Raw genomic sequence first — 19,478 nt, 5'->3', positions numbered from 1 at the left:
TGACTCCCCCTTCGGACTGCCACATCCCCCTGTCTCCACGCCATGTCCCAGCGGAGCCGCTGTCCCTGTCCCTCTGGCAGCCCCACGTGTCCCCGCAGCCCCAGGCCATGAGCGGGCCCCGGCGGCGGGGAGCAGAGCTGCGGGATGGCCTCGCTGGACCTGCCCTACCGCTGCCCGCGCTGCGGCGAGCACAAGCGCTTCCGCAGCCTGTCCTCGCTGCGCGCCCACCTGGAGTACAACCACACCTACGAGACCCTCTACGTGCTCTCCAAGACCAACAGCATCTGCGACGCTGCCGTCTTCCCGCTGGCCGCCGACGCGGCCCTGCTGGCCCCGGCCGCCCGCAGGGACTACTTTGAGAGCACGTCCTTCCAGGGCAAGGACCAGCGCTTCTCCTGCGACCTGGTCCCCGCCGACGAGCTGGAGCCGGCGCCGCCGTCGTCGCCGCGCTATGTGCACGAGATCGAGATCCCGCTGAGCGAGATCTTCAGCCGCGGCAAGGCCGTGGCGCCCGCGCCCGGCCCGCCCGCCGCCGCCGACGCGGCCTACGAGGAGGGCCTGGCCCGCCTCAAGATCCGCGCCTTCGAGAAGCTGGAGGTGGACAAGAGGCTGGAGAAGCTGACGGAGGAGGTGGAGCAGAAGATCGCCTCGCAGGTGGGCCGGCTGCAGGTGGAGCTGGACCGCAAGAGCTCGGAGCTGGAGAAGGCCAAGCAGGAGAGCCTGCGGCTGAGCCGGGAGAAGCAGGAGCTGGAGGACCGTGCCTCAGAGCTGTCCCGCCAGGTGGACGTCAGCGTGGAGATGCTGGCCTCCCTCAAGCAGGACCTGGTGCAGAAGGAGCAGGAGCTCACCCGGAAGCAGCAGTGAGTCCTTTGTCCCTGTCGCCAACATGGGGCGGGAGGAAAGGGGTGCCTGGCAGAGAGTCCCGCAGAACCTGAGGCTGCCCCATCCCTGGAGGGGTTCAAGGCCAGGTTGGACAGGGTTTAGAGCAGTGGGGAATAGTGGAAGTTGTCCTTGCCCATGGTAGGGTTGGAATGAGATGAGCTTTGGGGTCTCTTCCAATCCAAACAATTCCCTAAGTCCAGAGGAGCCCAGTACCACCACCCCAGGGCCAGGGCTCAGGGACAGCCCTTTGGTGATGCCCATCAGCATCCTCCCTTATCAGGTTCTGCATCTTCTCCCACCACTCAGTACCCACACAGACCTGGGCCCCTCCATGGCTGGGTCATGGTGAGCCACGCCCTGTCCCAGTGCCACCAGTGCTCCCAGGACATGGCCAGGCTGGGAATCAGTGAGCCACACACTGGTTTGGGTTGAGGGAACCTTAAATCCCCACCCCCTGCCATGGCCATGCCAAATTCCAGGTTTTTCTCCCAGAGGGAGGGTGGGGCAGCCCAAGCAGTGCCATGTCCATTTGCTGCTCAGCCTGTGGCACTGCCATCCTCATTTTCACCCTGTATTCCCCTCCCAACACCCCCTGCCCACCCCAAGACTGCTCCTGAGCTTCCCTCCAGTCCAGCACTGGGTCATTCTGCCCCTTGGTGCTGTCCAAACCAACCAGACCTCGCAAATCAGGAGCTGGAGCAAATCTGGAGGGGCCCAAATCAGTGAGGAGTTTGTGGGGGACAGGCACGGCTGTGCTGGGCTAGGAGCACTGCTGGGATTCCTGAAGGAATTGCTTTGAATCCCATCATCCTCTGCACATTTGTGAATGACTTTGACTCCAAAATAATGACCTGGCTCAGGAACAGGGATCCCAGGGTGGGGGGAGGGCCTGGGTGAGGAGCGGGGTGACCTGGGGCTGGATAAGGACACCTCCAGGTTTGGGGGCACGGCTGTGGGACAGGTACTGAGGGGTTTGGGGGCTGCCTTGTTCAGGAGCGGGGTGACCCTGGGGTTGGATGAGGACACCTCCAGGTTTGGGGGCATGGTTAGTGGACAGGCACTGAGGGGTTTGGGGACATGGCTGTGGGACAGGCACTGAGGGCTTTGGGGGCTGCCTCGTGGGTGCTGTCCGGGGGCACCTTGGGGATGTGTGGTGAGGCAATTAAGGACACCAGCGTGGATGAGTCTGGGGCAGGGCCTGGAGACAGCTAGACAGGGTAAATAGAGGGTCAAATGTCTCTTGGTGGAACCTGACAATGTTACCCCCTATAACCCTGGGTTTATGCCCCAAACCCTGGGTTTATGCCCTGGGTTTATACCTCCTGGACCTCTCATTCCTCAGAGAAACCCTCCTGCCCCTCACCTGTCCCCAAAGTCCTCTACCCCAAGGGACAAAATCCCTTGAGAGGCTGCAGGAGAGCATGGGAAGCACTGGTGGTGGGAGGAGGTTTTCTCCTGGACACGAGGAAGTCATCAGAAATCATTTTAATCAGCAAAGCCTTCCCTGGAAACACTGTGGGGACATTTCCCAGCTCCTAGACACCATGAAGCCGATGTCCTCCTGGGAGACCTTTGGCTCTGGGCTCCGTTTCCTCTGCCAGGAGTGTTTTTCCACCCAGTCCATGGGAATGAGAGAGAGGCAGGTGATAACCATCAGCATCACCTTACAGCTGCTGCCCAGCTCCACATTTGCCTTCCAAATCCCCTGGGGCCCCTTCCAGGATCCTTCCCAGAGCACCCCCAGAGCTCCCAGGCTCTGCCTGCAAGCAGCAGGTTAAGGAGAAATTATTCGATAATTAATTGGTAATTGATAGCCAGCAGTGGGAATTGTGTCACTGAAGAGCTGCCCCCTCCTTTCCCTTCGTGCTTCTGGGCAGATCATTGTGTCCAGGTGTCCGAGGTCAGCTGTGTGTGACCAGGTTTGGTGTCCAGGTGTGCACAGGCAGGGCTCTGGGGTCACCTGTGTGTGATCAGGTGTCCGAGGCCAGCTGAGTGCTTGGGTTTCTGTGCCCAGGTATGAGCTAAGTGTGCCTGGTCAGATGTGTGTGCTTGAGTTTCTGTGCTCAGGTGTGCCCAGGTGTGCCTGTCCAAGGCCAGGTGTGTGCTTGGGTTTCTGTGCCCAGGTTGGTGTGCCTGGTCAGGTGTGTGCTTGGGTTTCTGTGCTCAAGTGTGAGCTAGGTGTGCCTGGTCAGGTGTCTGAGGTCAGGTGTGTGCTTGGGTTTCTGTGCTCAGGTGTGCCCAGGTGTGCTGTCTGAGGTCAGGTGTGTGCTTGGGTTTCTGTGCTCAGGTTGGTGTGTCTAAGTGTGCCTGTCCAAGGCCAGGTGTGCCCCAGACAGGTGTGCAAAGCTGGGTTTGTGCCTCTTCGGGGCTTCCTGGATGCTGTGGGTAGGTGTGTGCATCACCAGCTGTGCAGGTGTGAGCAGCTGTGCCTGGGGTGTGTTCATGTGGGTGTTCGTGGGATGGTTGGGTGGGAAGGGACCTCAGAGCCCACCCAGTGCCACCCCTGCCATGGCAGGGACACCTCCCACTGTCCCAGGTGCTCCAGCCCCAGTGTCCAGCCTGGCCTGGGCACTGCCAGGGATCCAGGGGCAGCCACAGCAAATCTGGGCACCCCGTGCCAGGGCCTGCCCACCCTCCCCATGCTGCCTGGCTCTGTGTGTCTGTGTCTGTGTGTGCCATGCTGAGTGCTGGATTTGTGCTCTCCTGGGGCTGTGTGGGGCACTCAGGTGTGCAGGACAGGGCTCTGTGTGTGTGTGTGCCTATGCATGTGTCCCTATCTGTGTCTGTGTGCCTGTCCCTGTGTGTTGTGTGTGTGTGTTGTGTGTACCTGGTGCACATCTGGCTGTTCCTGGAGCACATCCATGTGCAGGACTGTGGTGGCCATGTGTGTTTGGGCTGTGTGGCCTCACTGGTGTGTCTGTGCCCGTGCTCCTGTGTGCCCCCCTGGTGTTTGGGGAGCAGATGAGGACAGAGGGTGTCTGTGTCTCACTGGTGTGTCTGTGCCCTCGTGTGCCCCCATGTGCTTCTCTGGTTTTTGGGGAGCAGATGAGGACAGAGGGTGTTTGTGCCTCGCTGGTGTGTCTGTGCCCTCATGTGCCTCCCTGGTTTTTGGGGAGCAGATGGGGACAGTGGGTGTTTGTGCAGGGTGGGGTCAGCTGGGGTCACAGAGCTGCTGTCACACATTTTGGGGCAAACAGCACTGCTGCAGGCTCAGAGCTCCCGAGTACCTGCTAATTAATGTGTTAATGAGGGAGCCGGGGCCCTGCAACCACTGGGCTGAGCAGGGTTTAAGGGTGTCACTGCCATCCTCCTCCCTCACCCTGTCACACCATCATCATCCTCTTCCCTCTGCTCCATCGTGCTCAGGAGCCTGATTCCAGTCCTGGGGGTGATGGATGAGGATGGGGATGTCACCTCGCCCCTAAAACAACAACATCCCCCTGCATGATGGGAGCATCCCTTCATCCCTGTCCTGCCCCAGCCCATCCCAGGGCTGGCACAGACCCGGACCAGGCTGGGCATGGAACAGCCCAGGTGTGCCCAGGTGTGCTCAGGTGTGCTCAGGTGTGTCCCAGCTGCATACAGGGCTGGAGGAGCTGAGTGGGGTGGGGATGGAACAGCCCAGGTGTGCTCAGGTGTGCCCAGGTGTGCTCAGGTGTGCTCAGGTGTGTCCCAGCTGCACACAGGGCTGGAGGAGCTGAGTGGGGTGGGGATGGAACAGCCCAGGTGTGCTCAGGTGTGCCCAGGTGTGCTCAGGTGTGCTCAGGTGTGTCCCAGCTGCATACAGGGCTGGAGGAGCTGAGTGGGGTGGGGATGGAACAGCCCAGGTGTGCTCAGGTGTGCCCAGGTGTGCTCAGGTGTGCTCAGGTGTGTCCCAGCTGCACACAGGGCTGGAGGCGCTGAGCAGGGTGGGGATGGAGCTGCGGGGACCCGTGGGCAGCCCCGGTGTCACCGATGGTCCCCGTGCCAGGGAGGTGCTGCAGATCGATCAGTTCCTGAAGGAGACGGCGGCGCGGGAGGCCAACGCCAAGGTGCGGCTGCAGCACTTCATCGAGGAGCTGCTGGACCGCGCCGACCGCGCCGAGAAGCAGCTGCAGATCATCAGCAGCAGCTGCGGCACCACCCCCAATGGCAGCCTGGGCCGCTGCGGCACCCCGGCCAGCAAGGCCATCGCCCGAGCGGGACCTCTGCGGGCACAGGCACGGCACGGCCACGGGAGCGCGCCCGGGGGATTCGGGAGCGTGCTCGGGGTATTCGGGAATGAGCCCGGGAGATTCGGGAATGTGCCCGGGGGATTCGGGAATGAGCCCGAGGGGTTCGGGAATGTGCCCGGGGGATTCGGGAATGTGCCTGAGGGATTCGGGAGTGCACCCGGGGGATTCGGGAGTGCACCCGGGGGATTCGGGAATGTGCCTGAGGGATTCGGGAATGAGCCCGGGGGGGTTCGGGAATGAGCCCGGGACTCCGGGAGTGAGCCGGGGGCTTCGTGAGCGCGCCCAGGGCATCGGGAAAGCGCCCGGGGCATCGGGAATGCGCCCGGGATTCGGGGATATGCCCGGGGGATTCGGGAATTCACCGTCTGCATTGGAAATTCACCCTCTGCTTCGGGAATGCGCCCGGGGACTTGGGGAATTCACGTGAGGGCTTCGGAAATGCACCCGGGACCTTCGGGAATTCACCCTCTGCTTCGGGAATGTGCCCTGGGCTTCCATAAGCAACCTTGGCCTCAGGAGTGCACCCCTAGGTCTCCCGTGCCAGGGGCCAAGCAGGGCTCTGCAGGGACCCCATCCCCTTCCCGTGGGGAACGGATAATCCTGGGGGCCCCAAAGAGAAGCTGTTCCTCCATGGGTCGGTCGGTGTTCCCGTGGCGCTGGGCAGTGCTGGAGGGGCCGCTGGGTGAGGAGGGGCCCCCAAAGGCAGCTGGCACCGGTGGGTGAGCGGGGTACCCTCCCTCACTGGGATGTGCCACGTTGTCCCCTCTTGTCCCCTGTCCCCGCAGAGAGAGCGGCACCCGGGCTCGGCGGTGGCCGTGCACGGTCCCTACGGCGGCGTGGCCAACCAGCGCTCCTCCTCCAGCACCGGGTGAGTGCCAGCTCTGTCCTCCGGGATTTTAACGGGATTTTAGCGGGATTTTAACAGGATGGTGGGAAGGGGGTGCACGCCCGGCGAGCACTGTGCTGGGACAGCCCCTACTGGAATAATTGCCAATACAGCCGGACAGGACGTGCCTGAGCTTGTCTGGCCATTGCTGCTTGACCAAATAGCAGCACTGCAGTGCTTTTACCCCAGAGACACTTTTGGCTGGCTGGGTATGTGGTGTTTCACCCCAGAGACACTTTTGGCTGGCTGGGTGTTAGAGACAAGTCCAGGCTTGCAGGCGCTCAGGTTTCCCTCTGTTGAGAAGCTTTAAGGTGATGGTGAAGGAAAGGAGTCGGTTCTGATGGAGGGTTTGGATCCAGAGCTCTATTCTGGCCCACAGGCCTCTGAACCCAGCAACAGCTCCAGCAGAACTCCCTGAGCCCGTGGTTGCTGCTCCTTTTAACCCCGGGGAGAGGGGCAGGGAAGGGGTAGGGAGCCACCAAGCAGGTACAAGAGGGGAGGGACAAAGGGACAAAGAACACCTGGATTGTCCAATGCCCCCCAGGGGTAGGGGATATCTTTTGAATTCTGCCAGTCGCTTTGGAATGCCAGGATTGACAAACAGTGCTGGGCAGGGGTAAGGGAGGGGAAAAGAGGGATGATTGACACACCTGGGGAAGGAATCTTCAGGGAGAAACCCGGGGTGTCTGAGGCAAACCCCGACATCACCGCACAACAATCCCGTCCGCAGGGCCTCGAGCCGGGCCAAGGCGGTGTCGCAGAGCTCGGGCTGCTACGACAGTGACAGTGCAGAGCCATGTCCCACGGATGACACGGCCGAGGGCCCCCCGTATCCGGCCCGGGAGGCGCGGGGCTCGGGGCTGCGGCGCCAGGCCATCCAGAACTGGCACCGCCGGCCCTACCGCAACAGCACCGAGGGCGAGGAGGGCGACGTGTCCGACGTGGGCTCCCGCACCACCGAGTCCGAGGCTGAGGCCTGGGAGCCCGAGGGACCGGGATCCGCCGCCGCCCGACCGCCCGGAGGCTGCCGCCTGACCGGTGAGAGAGCAGCGGGCCCTGGGGCCGGGAGGTGAAGGGGGTCAGGGCACTGAGGGTCTTTGGGTCTGGGAGGGGAAGGGAGTGAGAGCACTGAGGGTCTTTGGGGCTGGGAGGTGAAGGGTGAGAGCACTGAGGGTCTTTGGGGCTGGGAGGGGAAGGGAGTGAGAGCACTGAGGGTCTTTGGGGCTGGGAGGGGAAGGGTGAAAGCACAGGGGGTCCTGGGGCCAAGAGGTGAAGGGGGTGAGAGCACTGAGGGTTCTTGGGGCCAGGAGGTGAAGGCTGGGGTAGCTGGAAGCCGTGGGGCGGGGATGGAGCTTCCCTCACCCAGGGATGGAGCTACCCTCACCCAGGGATGGAGTTTCCCTCACTTGGGGATGGAGTTTCCCTCACTTGGGGATGGAGCTTCCCTCACCTGAGGATGGAACTTCCCTCACCTGCTGCTCTCCCCAGTGGCCACGGATGCCGTGTGTCCCACGGGCAGGCCCGAGGGCGCTGGGGGCAAGGTGTGCCGACTGGAGCGGGGCAGCCCGGGCCACTGCAGCGAGGTGATCAGCCCCGAGATCCTCAAGATGAGGGCGGCTCTCTTCTGCATCTTCACCTACCTGGACACCAAGACGCTGCTGCGCGCGGCCGAGGTGTGCAAGGACTGGAAGTTTGTGGCCCGGCACCCGGCCGTGTGGACACGGGTGCTGCTGGAGAACGCCAGGGTCTCCTCCAAGGTACTGGGGAGGGGGTGACACCCCCTGGGTCACGGCTTTTCTTCCAGAAGGGTAGAGCTGGGTGAGCATCTCCCTGGTGGCCGGGATGGTTGTGCCATTGTGGTCATGGGGGACACAGGGGGGTGCTTGCTCCAGTGGTGGAGGTTGCAGGTGAATGCTGGAGGACAGGAGCTCACACCAGCACAGGTTTGCATGTGCTTTTGTGGTCACGCCCATGAGTTTGTGGTCACGCCCATGATTTTGTGGTCACGCCCATGAATTTGTGATCACACCCATGAGTTTGTGGTCACACCCATGAATTTGTGGCACATGTTCTGCCATGGCCTCGTGTGTACACCTCCACCTGTTTCTGCCACATGTGTGCACAGCCAGGGTGGGTGGTGTGGGATGTGCTGGGGTGTCCCTGGCAGTGACTGCCACCCTGTGCCCCAGTTCCTGGCCATGCTGTCCCAGTGGTGCACCCAGATGCATTCCCTCACCCTCCAAAACCTGAAGCCGCGACAGCGGGGCAAGAAGGAGAGCAAGGAGGATTACATGAAGAGCACACGGTGAGTCCCTGTGTCCCCCTGTCCCCATGTTCCCTGTCCCCGTGTCCCCCTCCCACAGCCAGACCTGCTGCTCCTTAGGGCTGCTCCCTGAGTCCCAACATTTCCACGACAAATCCGCTGCGGGATTGGGTGTCCTGGAGCCAGGGGTGCCCGTGGGCCGTGTCCCCCTCCTGGGCCGGTCACAGGAGGGTGGGCAGGGCTCCTGATCCTGGCTCTGTGCTGGCAGGGGCTGCCTGGAAGCGGGGCTGGAGTCGCTGCTCAAGGCCACGGGCAGCAACCTGCTGATCCTGCGCATCTCGCACTGCCCCAACGTGCTGACCGACCGCTCGCTCTGGCTGGCCAGCTGCTACTGCCGCGCCCTGCAGGCCGTCACCTACCGGTGAGCATGGCCCCAGGGCCACCACAGCATGGGACAGGGCTGGGGACACCATGGGGACGGGGCTGGGGGCACCAGGGGACAGCGCTGCTACTGCTGCGCCCTGCAGGTCGTCACTCACCGGTGAGCATGGCCTCAGTGCCACCACAGTGTGGGACAGGGCTGGGGACACCAGGGGACAAGGCTGGGACAGGGCTGGGGGTATCAGGGGACAGGGCTGGGGACACCGCAGGGACAGGGCTGGGATCACCCCATTCCCTGCAGACCATGGGGACAGGGCTGGGGACAGCATGAGGACAGGGCTGGGGCACCAATGGAGTGTGCTGAGATCACCCCCCTTCCCTGGCAGAGCATGGCCCACCTGCCCAGGGGCAAAGGACCTGCCTGTCCATGGCAGCCCCAGTGTCCCCAGTGTCCCCAGTGGCAGCTGTCCCTGCAGCTCCCATCCCTTCCAGGCTGCTCCCATGCAGGTGTTTCACTTCCAGCTCCATTCCCCACCCTCTCATTACTGATCTCTTCCTGGCTGGAGGCATGACTAGGGTCTTGGCAAGGAGGCAGCATGTTGTGCCAGAGAAGGGTGAGGAGGAGGTGCCCAGTGAGATCCCAGTTGGCTGTCACCCCTGATGAAGGATCCTAGTGGAGAGAAGAGGCTCAGGGTCCCTCTCCTGGGAGGGAGGAATAGCTCTGCCAAGGGAGAGCTGAGATTCAGCTTGGACACCCTGCCTGAGGTCAAGGACACAAGACATGGTGACCCTGGAGGAGGTCACAGGTCCTGGAGGGCATCACTGGCCACTCTTTGGTTTTGGCCACCTGTGGAGACAGGATTGGCCTTCCCTCCACCCTCCAGAGGCTGATCCTGGCTCTGCTGCACCTGCAGACAACCACCTCAGCCTCGGTGTCTGTTCCTCATGCAGCCAGGACAGAGAATCCTCCAGTGGGAAAGCACATCCAGCCACTCCCCTGGTGTGACCCCCAGCAGCCCAGAGCCGGCTCTGACCCACACCACGAGACAGGAGAGAGCCCAGAGCTGCCAGGTTGGGCTCCAGCGCTGCTCCTTTGGCTGTTCCAAGGGCAGCAGAGCGAGCCTGAGCTCTCCTGGCACATCCTGAGCTGTGCCTGTGACTCACGCTCTGATTAACCTGCTGCTCTTGGCACCTGCTCCAGCACAGAGGTGTGAGGCACCCAAGATAACACCCAGCCTTATTTTTAGTTCTGAAGTGGGACATTGAGACTTGGGAAGCACAGCCTTGGTCCCTGGGAGGCTCCTGGTGTGGTGGCACAGCCTGGGGACTGTTTGGGCTGGTGGCATCAGGGTGGTGCTCTCTGGCACGTCTCCCCAGAGCTGGGCTCCCCCCCCAGCTCATGACAAACCCACACCTCCCCTGTCCTGCTCAGCACCCAGGGGGCTTCTCCTGGTACCTCCAAGGACACCAAGGAGGAGCCACAGCAAACCCCTGCAGAGATATTTGGCCAAGAGCCACCTACAGCCACGGTGGCACAGCCACAGAGCAGGGACGGAGGCCACAGAGCAGCCTATGTCCCTGGTTGGGGTGTCCTTCCACCCTGGCACTGTCCCCATCCTGGCCAGGAGGTGGCAAGGGACACCAAAGCAGTGTGACTACAGGGACAGGCTCTGTCCCCTGCAGGGACACACGGCCTGGCAGCCTCAGCCAGTCACTTGTCACCTTGGCATGTGGGAGGTGCATCTGCTGAACCTTCCATGTTCAACCTCCCCTTCATCTCTCATCCCCCTCTTCACCTCCCACACCTCCCATGTTCAACCTCCCCTTCATCCCTGCTGCCCCTCTTCACCTCCAGAACCTTCCATGTTCAACCACTCCTTCATCTCTCATTCCCCTCTTCATCTCCAGAACTTCCATGTTCAATTTCCCTTTCCTCCTCTCCCCCCCAGCCCTCTCCTGCCCTGCACCATTCCAGGTCCAGCCCTCCTGCTCAGGGTCCTGCTGGGCTGGCTGCTCCAGGGGCAGCTCCTGGGCTGTAAATACTGACCAGCATGGTACCTGTGTGTGCTCCAGGGCTGTAAATAATGCCTAGACTCATACCCCTGGCTGCTCCTGGGCTGTAAATAATGCCCAGACTGGTACCCCTGGCTGCTCCTGGGGGATGCAGCCCCAGCCCAGGGTGGCACTGTTGCTCCTGAGGCCATCATGTGTCCCCTGTGTTGTTTTAGGAGCTCCACGGACCCCGTGGGCCATGAGGTGATCTGGGCCCTGGGAGCAGGCTGCAGGGACATCATCTCCCTGCAGGTCGCACCTCTGCATCCCTGGTAAGGCCTGGGAACACACAATGGGCTGGGTGGGGAGGGACACACCCTGGGCCACCCCTGCCATGGCAGGGACACCTCCCACTGTTCCAGGCTGCTCCCAGCCCTGTCCAACCTGGCCTGGGACACTGCCAGGAGTGGAATTGGGTTGGGGGAGGCCATGCTGAGTGTGAGGGGCACCACTGAGCTGGAAAGGATTTGGGTGCCAGTACCTGATTTGCCAAGGGGGGTCTCCATGGGATAAGCAGCAGTCCTGGAGCCCAGCCCGTGGTTCAGGAGCTCAGCCCACCCCTCTCTGTGCAAACTGGGAGTGCTGGGTGTCTGCACCTGCCTGCTGAGCTGGAATGTTCCAGGGAGGCTGCTGACACCCAGATGAGAGGGATCTGTGCTGGGTTTGGGAGGTGGCACTGAGCATCAAAGGCTGGCTGAGCTCTCCCTGCTCAGCAGCAGCAGCAGCAGCAAGGTGGAATCACAGAACCCTGGAATGGTTTGGGTTGGACGAAACCTTAAACACTGTCCAGTGCCACCCCTGCCATGCAGGGACACCTCCCCCTGTCCCAGGGTGCCCCAAGCCACTCCAGCCTGGCCTGGGCACTGCCAGGGCTCCAGGGGCAGCTACAGCTGCTCTGGGCAAGGTTTGGGTGCTGGGCACATGGAGCTGCCCTGTCCCCATGGCAGTGCCCATGCAGGGACACCCAGGGTGACCCCCAGGTGCTGGGGTGGGTGAGCTCTGGGTGCAGCCCCTCTGGGCAGTGCCTGGGGGTGTGGGTGGGTGGCCGTGCCACCTCAGATGTTGTCCCTGTGTCCCCAGCCAGCAGCCCACCCGCTTCAGCAACCGCTGCCTGCAGATGATCGGGCGCTGCTGGCCCCACCTGCGCGCGCTCGGCGTCGGCGGCGCCGGCTGCGGCCTGCAGGGACTGGCATCCCTAGGTAGGAATGGTGGGATTGTGGGTCACTGGGGTGGGGAGGGGCACTGGGGGCATCAACACACCCTGTACCCCATGCCCAGCACTCAGGATCGGGGGTCACTGGGCTGGGGAGGGGCTCTGTGGGCATCAACACCTCTGTGCCCCATGCCCACCCTGTGCCCCATGCCCAGCCTGTGCCCCATGCCCAGAGAACTCAGGATCACAGTGGGTCACTGGGCTGGAGAGGGGCTCTGGGGGCATCAACACACCCTGTGCCCCATGCCCAACCTGTGCCCAATGCCCAGCCTGTGCTCCATGCCTACCCTGTCCCCAGCTCAGGGAACTCAGGATCACGGGTCACAGATCAGATCTCTGGGCTTGGGAGGGAGCTCTGGGATCACCAACACACCCTGTGCCCCATGCCCAGCCTGTCCCCAGCCCAGCACCACAGGGATCATGGGTCACAGAACAGGTCCCTGGGCTGGGGAGGGGCTCTGGGGGCATCAACACACCCTGTGCCCCATGCCCAGCCTGTGCCCCATGCCCACCCTGTCCCCAGCCCAGCACTCAGGATCATGGGTCACAGAACGGGTCACTGGGCTAGAAAGGATCCAAGGGCCACCAACCCACCCTGTGCCCCATGCCCACCCTGTCACCAGCCCAGGGCACCTCCAGGCATTCCCTGGGCACCTCCAGGTGTGGGGACTCCAACCCTCCCCGGGCACCACCCTGTCCTGCTCTGAAGGGACAGGGCAGGGAGGTGCTCCTGGGGTCCCTGTGCAGAAGCCCACCCATCCCAAGCTCCATGGGTGCTCCTGGTGCCCCTGTCCCTGGGCTGTCCTGCTCCCTCCCCGTGGTGCTGATGATGGCTGTGTGTGTCCTCAGCCCGGAACTGCATGAGGCTGCAGGTGCTGGAGCTGGACCACGTGGCCGAGATCAACCAGGAGGTGGCAGCTGAGGTGTGCAGGGAGGGGCTCAAGGGGCTGGAGATGCTGGTGCTCACCTCAACGCCGGTGACCCCCAAGGCCCTCCTGCACTTCAACAGTGAGTAGCACTGCCAGGGCATGGCCTGGCACCAGATCCACCCACGGCAGCTGCTGGCACTGGGACCTGCTGGGAGCTCTATGGGCATCCAGCATCCCCCACCAGGGATGGGCCAGGAAGAGCTGATCTTGCCTTGGGCCACAGGGAGGGTGGAGATGCTCCCTCCATGGCCCCAGGGTAACCAGTCCTCGATGTTTGTGACACACCTGAGGCTTGTGACACACCTGAAGGCATTGGCCAGGCCAGGAGGTGCAGAGCCCCAGGAGGGCCTGTCCTGGTGGTCACAGCTTGGGTGGCCATGGCTGGGATCCCTGTGGGTGGTAGAGACAGGGATGCCCAGGGGAGAGGGAGGACACCAGTTTGGGATGGTGTGGTGTTGGGAGATCCTCAGGATGAGGTGAGAGATGAGAATTTGACTCCATGTCCTCAGAAGGCTGATTTATTATGATATGATATGATATATATAATGTTATAACTTATATATATGATTATATAATATTCCATTATATTAGTTATTATATTAATTATTATATTATAGTATAGTATAGTATATTATAGTATATTATATTATAGTATATTATAGTATATTATATTTACGAAAACTATACTAAAGAAATAGAAAGGATACATCAGAAGGCTAGAAAAGAATGAATAGTAAAACTGACTGGACTGATCAGAGCTGGACTGGGATTGGTCATTAATTAAAAACAAATTACATGGAACCAATCAAAGATGCACCTGTTGGTGAGCAACCTCTAGAGCACATTCCAAGCAATCACATAATTTTTGTTTACATTTATTTTCTGAGGCCTCTCAGCTTCTCAGGAGAAAAATCCTGGGCAAAGAAGATTTTTCAAAAAATATCACAGTGACAGGGCAGGGCAGCCAGGGACCATCTCACAGCCCATGGTCCCCCTGCCCAGACCCTGGCCAGGCCTCCTCCATCCTCAGGGAGAGTAGTCCCCACACACGGGGGGGATCTGGGCTCCCTGCTGGCCCAGGTGAGGAGATCCAGGTGCTGTCTGTGCCCCCAGGTGTGTGCAGGAACCTCAAGTCCATCGTGGTGCAGGTGGGCATTGTGGACTACTTCAAGGAGCCCCACAGCCCCGAGGCCAGGAAGATGTTTGAGGAGATGGTGAACAAACTGCAGGTAAAGGAGCCCAGTGCCAGCTCTCAGGGTGGCACCAGCCCTGTGTCCTGCCCAAGGCAGGGGCAGAAATGTCCCCCCTCTCCCTCCCTCCCCTCTTTCCTTCCCAAGGCAGGGATTCCCTTCTCCCTCCCTCACCCCATGCCCTTCCCATGGCAGGGATTTGAGGTGTTCCTCTCTTTCCTTCCCTTGTTCTGTGTCCTTCCCATGGCAGGGATTCTTCTGTTCTTCCCTTGCCCCTTTCTTCCCCATGGCAATTTTGGAGAATTGGCAAATTCATGGAGAATTTGGGGCATTCTCCCTTTTCCCTCCCTCACCTCATGACAGGATTTGGGGCATTCCCTGTTCCTTCCCTCACCCCATGACAGGATTTGGGGTGTTCCCCCATTCCCCTCTCACCCCATGACAGGATTTGGGGTGTTCCCCCATTCCCCTCTCACCCCATGGCAGGATTTGGGGGGTTCCTTTCCCTCCCTCACCCCATGACAGGATTTGGGCAGGATTTGGGGTGTTCCTTTCCCCTCCCCATGTATCAGTGGCTTTGTTGCCTCCCCCCAACCCCTCTGTGTGCTCCTCCTGTTGCAGGCCCTGAGGAAAAGGCCCGGCTTCTCCAAGATCTTACACATCAAGGTGGAAGGAGGCTGTTAGCCCTTCAGGGAGCCCAAAGCACATTCCCTGCTCTGCCCAGAGCCCCGAGGGGCCGGACGGGGACCCCTGATCGGGCACCAGGAACCCCAAACTCGCAGCCTTTGGGGCCACCCCGGGTGACAAGGTGCTACTCAAGGACAAGTTTTGGCTGTCCCCAGAGCCAGGGCCGTGCTCTTTGCCAGGAGGAGGATGGTTTTGCAGCCCTGCAGCTGCTCCTCACCAAGGATCCGCGTTTGGGGACGGCTTTTCTGCTGAACTCTGCTTTGGGGATCCCTGACCCCATTCTGGAGCTGGGCTGGCCACTGCAGCCCTGGGTGCTGGACCTGGGCTGGGAAGGGGCTGCTCCTCCCCCAGCATTCCCCAGGGTTTCTGCTCCTTTTCCTTTGGGATTTGGCACAGGGGCACCTGAACCCAGGAAATGCTCCCAGGAACCAGCAGAGCACAAGGCCAGGAGCAGAGCTGCACCTCAGGCAGCCACAGGGCACAGGAGAGATGGGTGCTCCTCCAGAGGGCTCCAGCCTCACCTCCTCTCCTCCAAACCCTCCTGCCAAGGCAATAAACCATCTCCAGATCCTCACCCACCAGGAAACACGGGTCACACTTCTGTCCCACACCCGGACTCCCATCTGGGGTCAGGGTCCCATGTGGAGAGAGGGACTGTCACAGGACACCCATGTTTGCCTTCCCCAGCAGCCTGAAGGAGAAACCCTGGCCAGAATATCCTGAAATGATCCTGGGAAAAGCACTAACCAACAGCCCTGGCTGATCCTTACCTACAGCCACCATTTTCTAATTCTGATTTTTCTTCTGAGTGCCCTCAGCCTGCAAGGACATCATCATCACCCCCAAAATATCCTTTTTCCATGGGAAAAGGCTTTGGAAAGGCATCCAGCAGGGTCAGGCATCTCCGTGCCCCACCCTGGGGAGAAGGTACCAGGAGGTGGCCCTGGGGCTGGGGACACCACCAGAGCACTGCCAGCAGTGGGGACAGCCCAGCCTTACCCACAGCCCCAGCCCCTGTCCTTGGGCTGAGCAGAGAAGAGACTAGGACAGTGGATCTGGGGCTTTTCCCTCTTCTCTGGACCAGCCCTGCAGGTTTTGGTGCCTGCTGGCCAGCGTGGCTGGGAGGGGACACTCCCAGAGCCTGTCCCCTGCTCAGCCCTCACATGGAGCATCCCCCAGGAGGGACTGGCTGCAGATCCAGCACCACGTCCCTCAGCCATGGCACAAGAGCTGCTGACCTCAGCTGGGGCTGCCACACAGCCCGTGGGGATCCCCAGAGCAAGGAGAATCACCCCAAATCACCGAGGCTGGTGGGGCTGGAGGCAGCTCAAGACCCTTCAGCCTCCCTCCATCCCACCTGTGCTCTCTGCTCTGAAGCAGGATGGGGTTTTATGGCCACAGCCCCGTGGGAATCAGCCCTGCTCCCCCTCCTATGCAGCTTTCCAGGAGAAGGCTGTTCCTGAATGCACAAAATGTGGGAGCCCAAAAACACCTGCGAGAAGCTCCTGCCCCCCCAGATCCCACGGATGAGCTCCCAGCTCTCTGCCATGCCCACCATGGGTTTACCTCCACCCCAGGGAGCCTGGCACACTCCTAACCCCGGGGCAAGGGGTGCTCCAACCAGCAAAAGCCACCCAGCAGAGCTACAACCCCCAGGGGCAGGAGCATGGCCCAGTGGAGATGGCAGCACCACAGCACAGGGACTCGTGGAATTCCCTTAAAAACAAAACAAAGTACCTATTTATTTCTTTAAAGAGAGGAAGGAAAAAAATTTTAAAGGAAAATTATATACTCAGCATGTTTATACACTCTATGCTTAAAGACTCTCATGGCCCAGAGGGGTGCCCAAGCCTGGAGGTGGCTGCTCTGGTGTGCCTGGAGCCTCTCCTGGCTCCTGGGAGGGCGAGGATGAGGAGATGGAGAGAGGGGAGCTGTGAAGACTCTCAGAGAAACCTTCTGTGCCAGAAGAAGGGGTCAGTGGCTGTGTGTGTGGTGGCATTGGTGACCCTGTGACATCCCCATCCCTGCGCTGCCCATGGGGCTTTGGAGGCATGGCAGGAGCCTCTCCTGGATTCCTGGTGCATCCATCCCCAGGAGCTCTCCTGGATTCCTGGTGCATCCATCCATCCCCAGGAGCTCTCCTGGATTCCTGGTGCATCCATCCCCAGGAGCTCTCCTGGATTCCTGGTGGATCCATCCCCAGGAGCAGATCAAACCCTCACCTCTGCTCGGGGCATTTCCGAACAACCCAGCTCAACAAAGCCACGTTTTTACACAAATCCTCTGATGACATAAGACCTTGAGCGGGTTCAAGGATGAGAAGATGGAAAGTGGGGGTTTCTCCCTGTTTTACTTGGGCTCGAGTGGATCCCTTCCTCCTCCTCCTCCTCGTCGGCTGGGGATGAAGGCGGCTGGCACAGTGACGGGAGCGGTGGGAAGGAGGGCCCTCCTGGTGGCTCCTAATTGCCCAGCTTGTTAACGAGCTCATTAACAGCTCTGAAATGTCAGACGGATCCTACCCCTGCTGCTTCCCCTGCCCGGTCCCGCAGGGTTCCTTGCGGGGGGCTCTGGCCACGCTGGCCCTGGTCCTGGATTCACCCTGGATTCACCCTGGATTCACCCCTGGATTCACCCTGGATTCACTGGAGCCTCAGCCCCATTTCCTCTGGAAGTGATGGGAACACCCAGAAATGCCGAATTTCCTGGGAAAGCCTTCAAGGCACACAGCACGTTCAGCTCAGCCCCTGAGAAGAGCCAGAGGGACTCTGTGATGACAATCCCAGTGAAATCCAGGGATCTGGGGACAGGATTGGGGTCACAGCCATGGCCAGAGCTGGCAGGAGCTGGATGGACTGTGGTTCTGAGCCTGGCTCCTGCAGGACCAGTTCTGGGGAGATTTATTCCTTTTCTAATGGTTTTCCCAAAGTTCCCCCATGGCTGACATTGCCAGCATTCCCCTTCCCCTGAGTTTGGGCACTGGTCAGGGATTTCAGGAGGAACAACATCACCAAAGGCAGCTCGGGGGCCAAAGCCACCCCAAATCCCTGGGTTTGTGTCCCCCTGGGTTGGATTTCACTCGTTCCCATCACTCCCAGCCGCAGGGATGCTCTGGGGACCAGGGGCCTCCCCTGCCTTGTCCCTGTGCCTTGGGGCTCCAGGGTGTCAGGGAATGGGGGAAAGGGACCCCCAGGCTGGCTCTGCCCCACCAGGGTTTTAAACTTCTCTTGTCTGGATCCCCCAGAAGAGCCTGGATTTAGGGAAAACAGAACAAAAACAAAACAGGAGAAGTGTTGGTAATGGCTCCTGAAGTGGTTAATAGATGTTTTCCTTCAGCTTTTAGGGGAGGCCCCAGCCCAGGAGCTGGAGCATTGCTTCAGCCTCATTTTGGGGTGACAAACAGCAGATTGGGGTGGAGCAAAAGCATTTGGGAATTGGTGCCAAATGAGAAAGTGCTTTAAAAGGGAACAAATCCCAGGGAGCAGGGAGATGCTGGGAAGCAGAGATGGTTTCTTGTGAAGCATTACAGGGTATTGTGAGGCAGTGATGGACCTTCCCCAATCAGTGGGAGGCAAAATAATCCCTGGGGAGGGTGGGAGAGCACTGAGGGAAAGCTGCTGCAGCAGCAAGGAGGGAAAACTGCCCAAAAGCAAGGAAAAAAAGGGATTTTCTAATGCAGCCTCGGGATTGAGCCCATGGAGGCCAACGAGGCAGGTTGGGGCCGGGGACAAGTGGGTGCAATGGTGTGGGGCAGTTTGTGGGAAGCGAGGGGGTGATGCACAGTTGCTTCGAGATAATCAGAGGAGATAATCAGTGCAGAGAACAGATCTATAGAATTCAGGAACTGGAATCATTCCCTACAGCCCTGGATGGCAGCAGTGTACAGCGACCTCCCCTCCCCAGAGCTTCCCCTGGCCTCCCTCCTAAGTTATTTTTTTAACTCTCTATAAATTTAGGTCTATTTTAGTCTTTCTGCAGCGATGTGCCAGTGTCTGGAGAACCAAACATCCCTTGCTGCCCCCACCCCGTGGTCCCTGGATGCTAACCCGGGCGTGGTGGGAGCTGTGCCAGGGCAGGGCAGGGCTGGGCAGCAGGGCCAGCTCCGGCCGGCAGCCCGCGGGTTTAGCACTTTGGTTGGAACTCTCACCTGTAGACGCACTTTGATGTTGTTGCTTTGAAACTTTGGCAAGTGTAAACAATGTGTATTTAAAGAATTACAGAGAAACGACCCCCAGCCAAGCGTGTAAAGAGCTATTTTATGACTCGGTGTTGAATAAAGACTCTGGAGATCGAGCTGGGTTTTCACTCTCCGCTCACACTGGACCCACACCAGTGACATCAGTTGCAGTTTGGGGCCTACTGGAAGTGTCCTTCTGACTCGCTCTGCAGGTCCATGGGCTGCACTGGTCTGGCATCACAGGTCACAGGGACAAAGTGGGATACAGGGATACAGCATGGGGGAAGCACTGAGGAGGGAAGCCCTGCCACAGGGTGCCCAGAGCAGCTGTGGCTGCCCCTGTGTTCTTCAAGTGTCCAAGGCCAGGCTGGACATCGGGGCTTGGAGCACCCTGGGACAGTGGGAGGTGTCCCTGGATGATCTTCACGGTCCCTTCTAACCCAAACCAGCCTATGATTCTGTATTTCTTTCACTGTCCTCCTTTAACACTTGTAACCCAGCAGACCCAAGTCTCCCCTCATTCTCCCAGCACCATTTTCCTGTTTGAGTCCCCCCAAATGCCTGGATCCATCCTTGGAGCAGTCACACAGCGGCTGCCCAAACCTCC

General features: G+C 60.2%; 1 protein-coding gene across 2 annotated transcripts; it reads left to right on the top strand.

Annotated features, from left to right (window-relative positions):
- The first annotated feature begins 144 nt into the window (after window positions 1-144).
- FBXO41 (F-box protein 41) lies at window positions 145-14,826 on the top strand. Of its 2 annotated transcripts, none has more exons than XM_059471031.1 (12): window positions 145-860; window positions 4,853-5,059; window positions 5,878-5,964; window positions 6,713-7,020; window positions 7,471-7,739; window positions 8,172-8,287; window positions 8,514-8,666; window positions 10,855-10,950; window positions 11,759-11,877; window positions 12,741-12,899; window positions 13,934-14,049; window positions 14,632-14,826. In XM_059471031.1, the coding sequence occupies exons 1-12, from the start codon at window positions 145-147 to the stop codon at window positions 14,692-14,694; spliced, it is 2,409 nt and encodes an 802-aa protein (XP_059327014.1). In that variant the 3' UTR covers window positions 14,695-14,826. The 2 variants fall into 2 exon arrangements, with proteins under 2 accessions (XP_059327014.1, XP_059327013.1); XM_059471030.1 differs by having other exon boundaries at window positions 4,853-5,081; window positions 5,882-5,964.
- Window positions 14,827-19,478: the final 4,652 nt, after the last annotated feature.

Source organism: Ammospiza nelsoni, chromosome 4 (genome assembly GCF_027579445.1).
Source record: "Ammospiza nelsoni isolate bAmmNel1 chromosome 4, bAmmNel1.pri, whole genome shotgun sequence".
Taxonomy (NCBI): domain Eukaryota; kingdom Metazoa; phylum Chordata; class Aves; order Passeriformes; family Passerellidae; genus Ammospiza; species Ammospiza nelsoni.
Note: the sequence above shows the minus strand (reverse complement) of the source record. Positions and strands in the feature narration are given on the sequence as shown.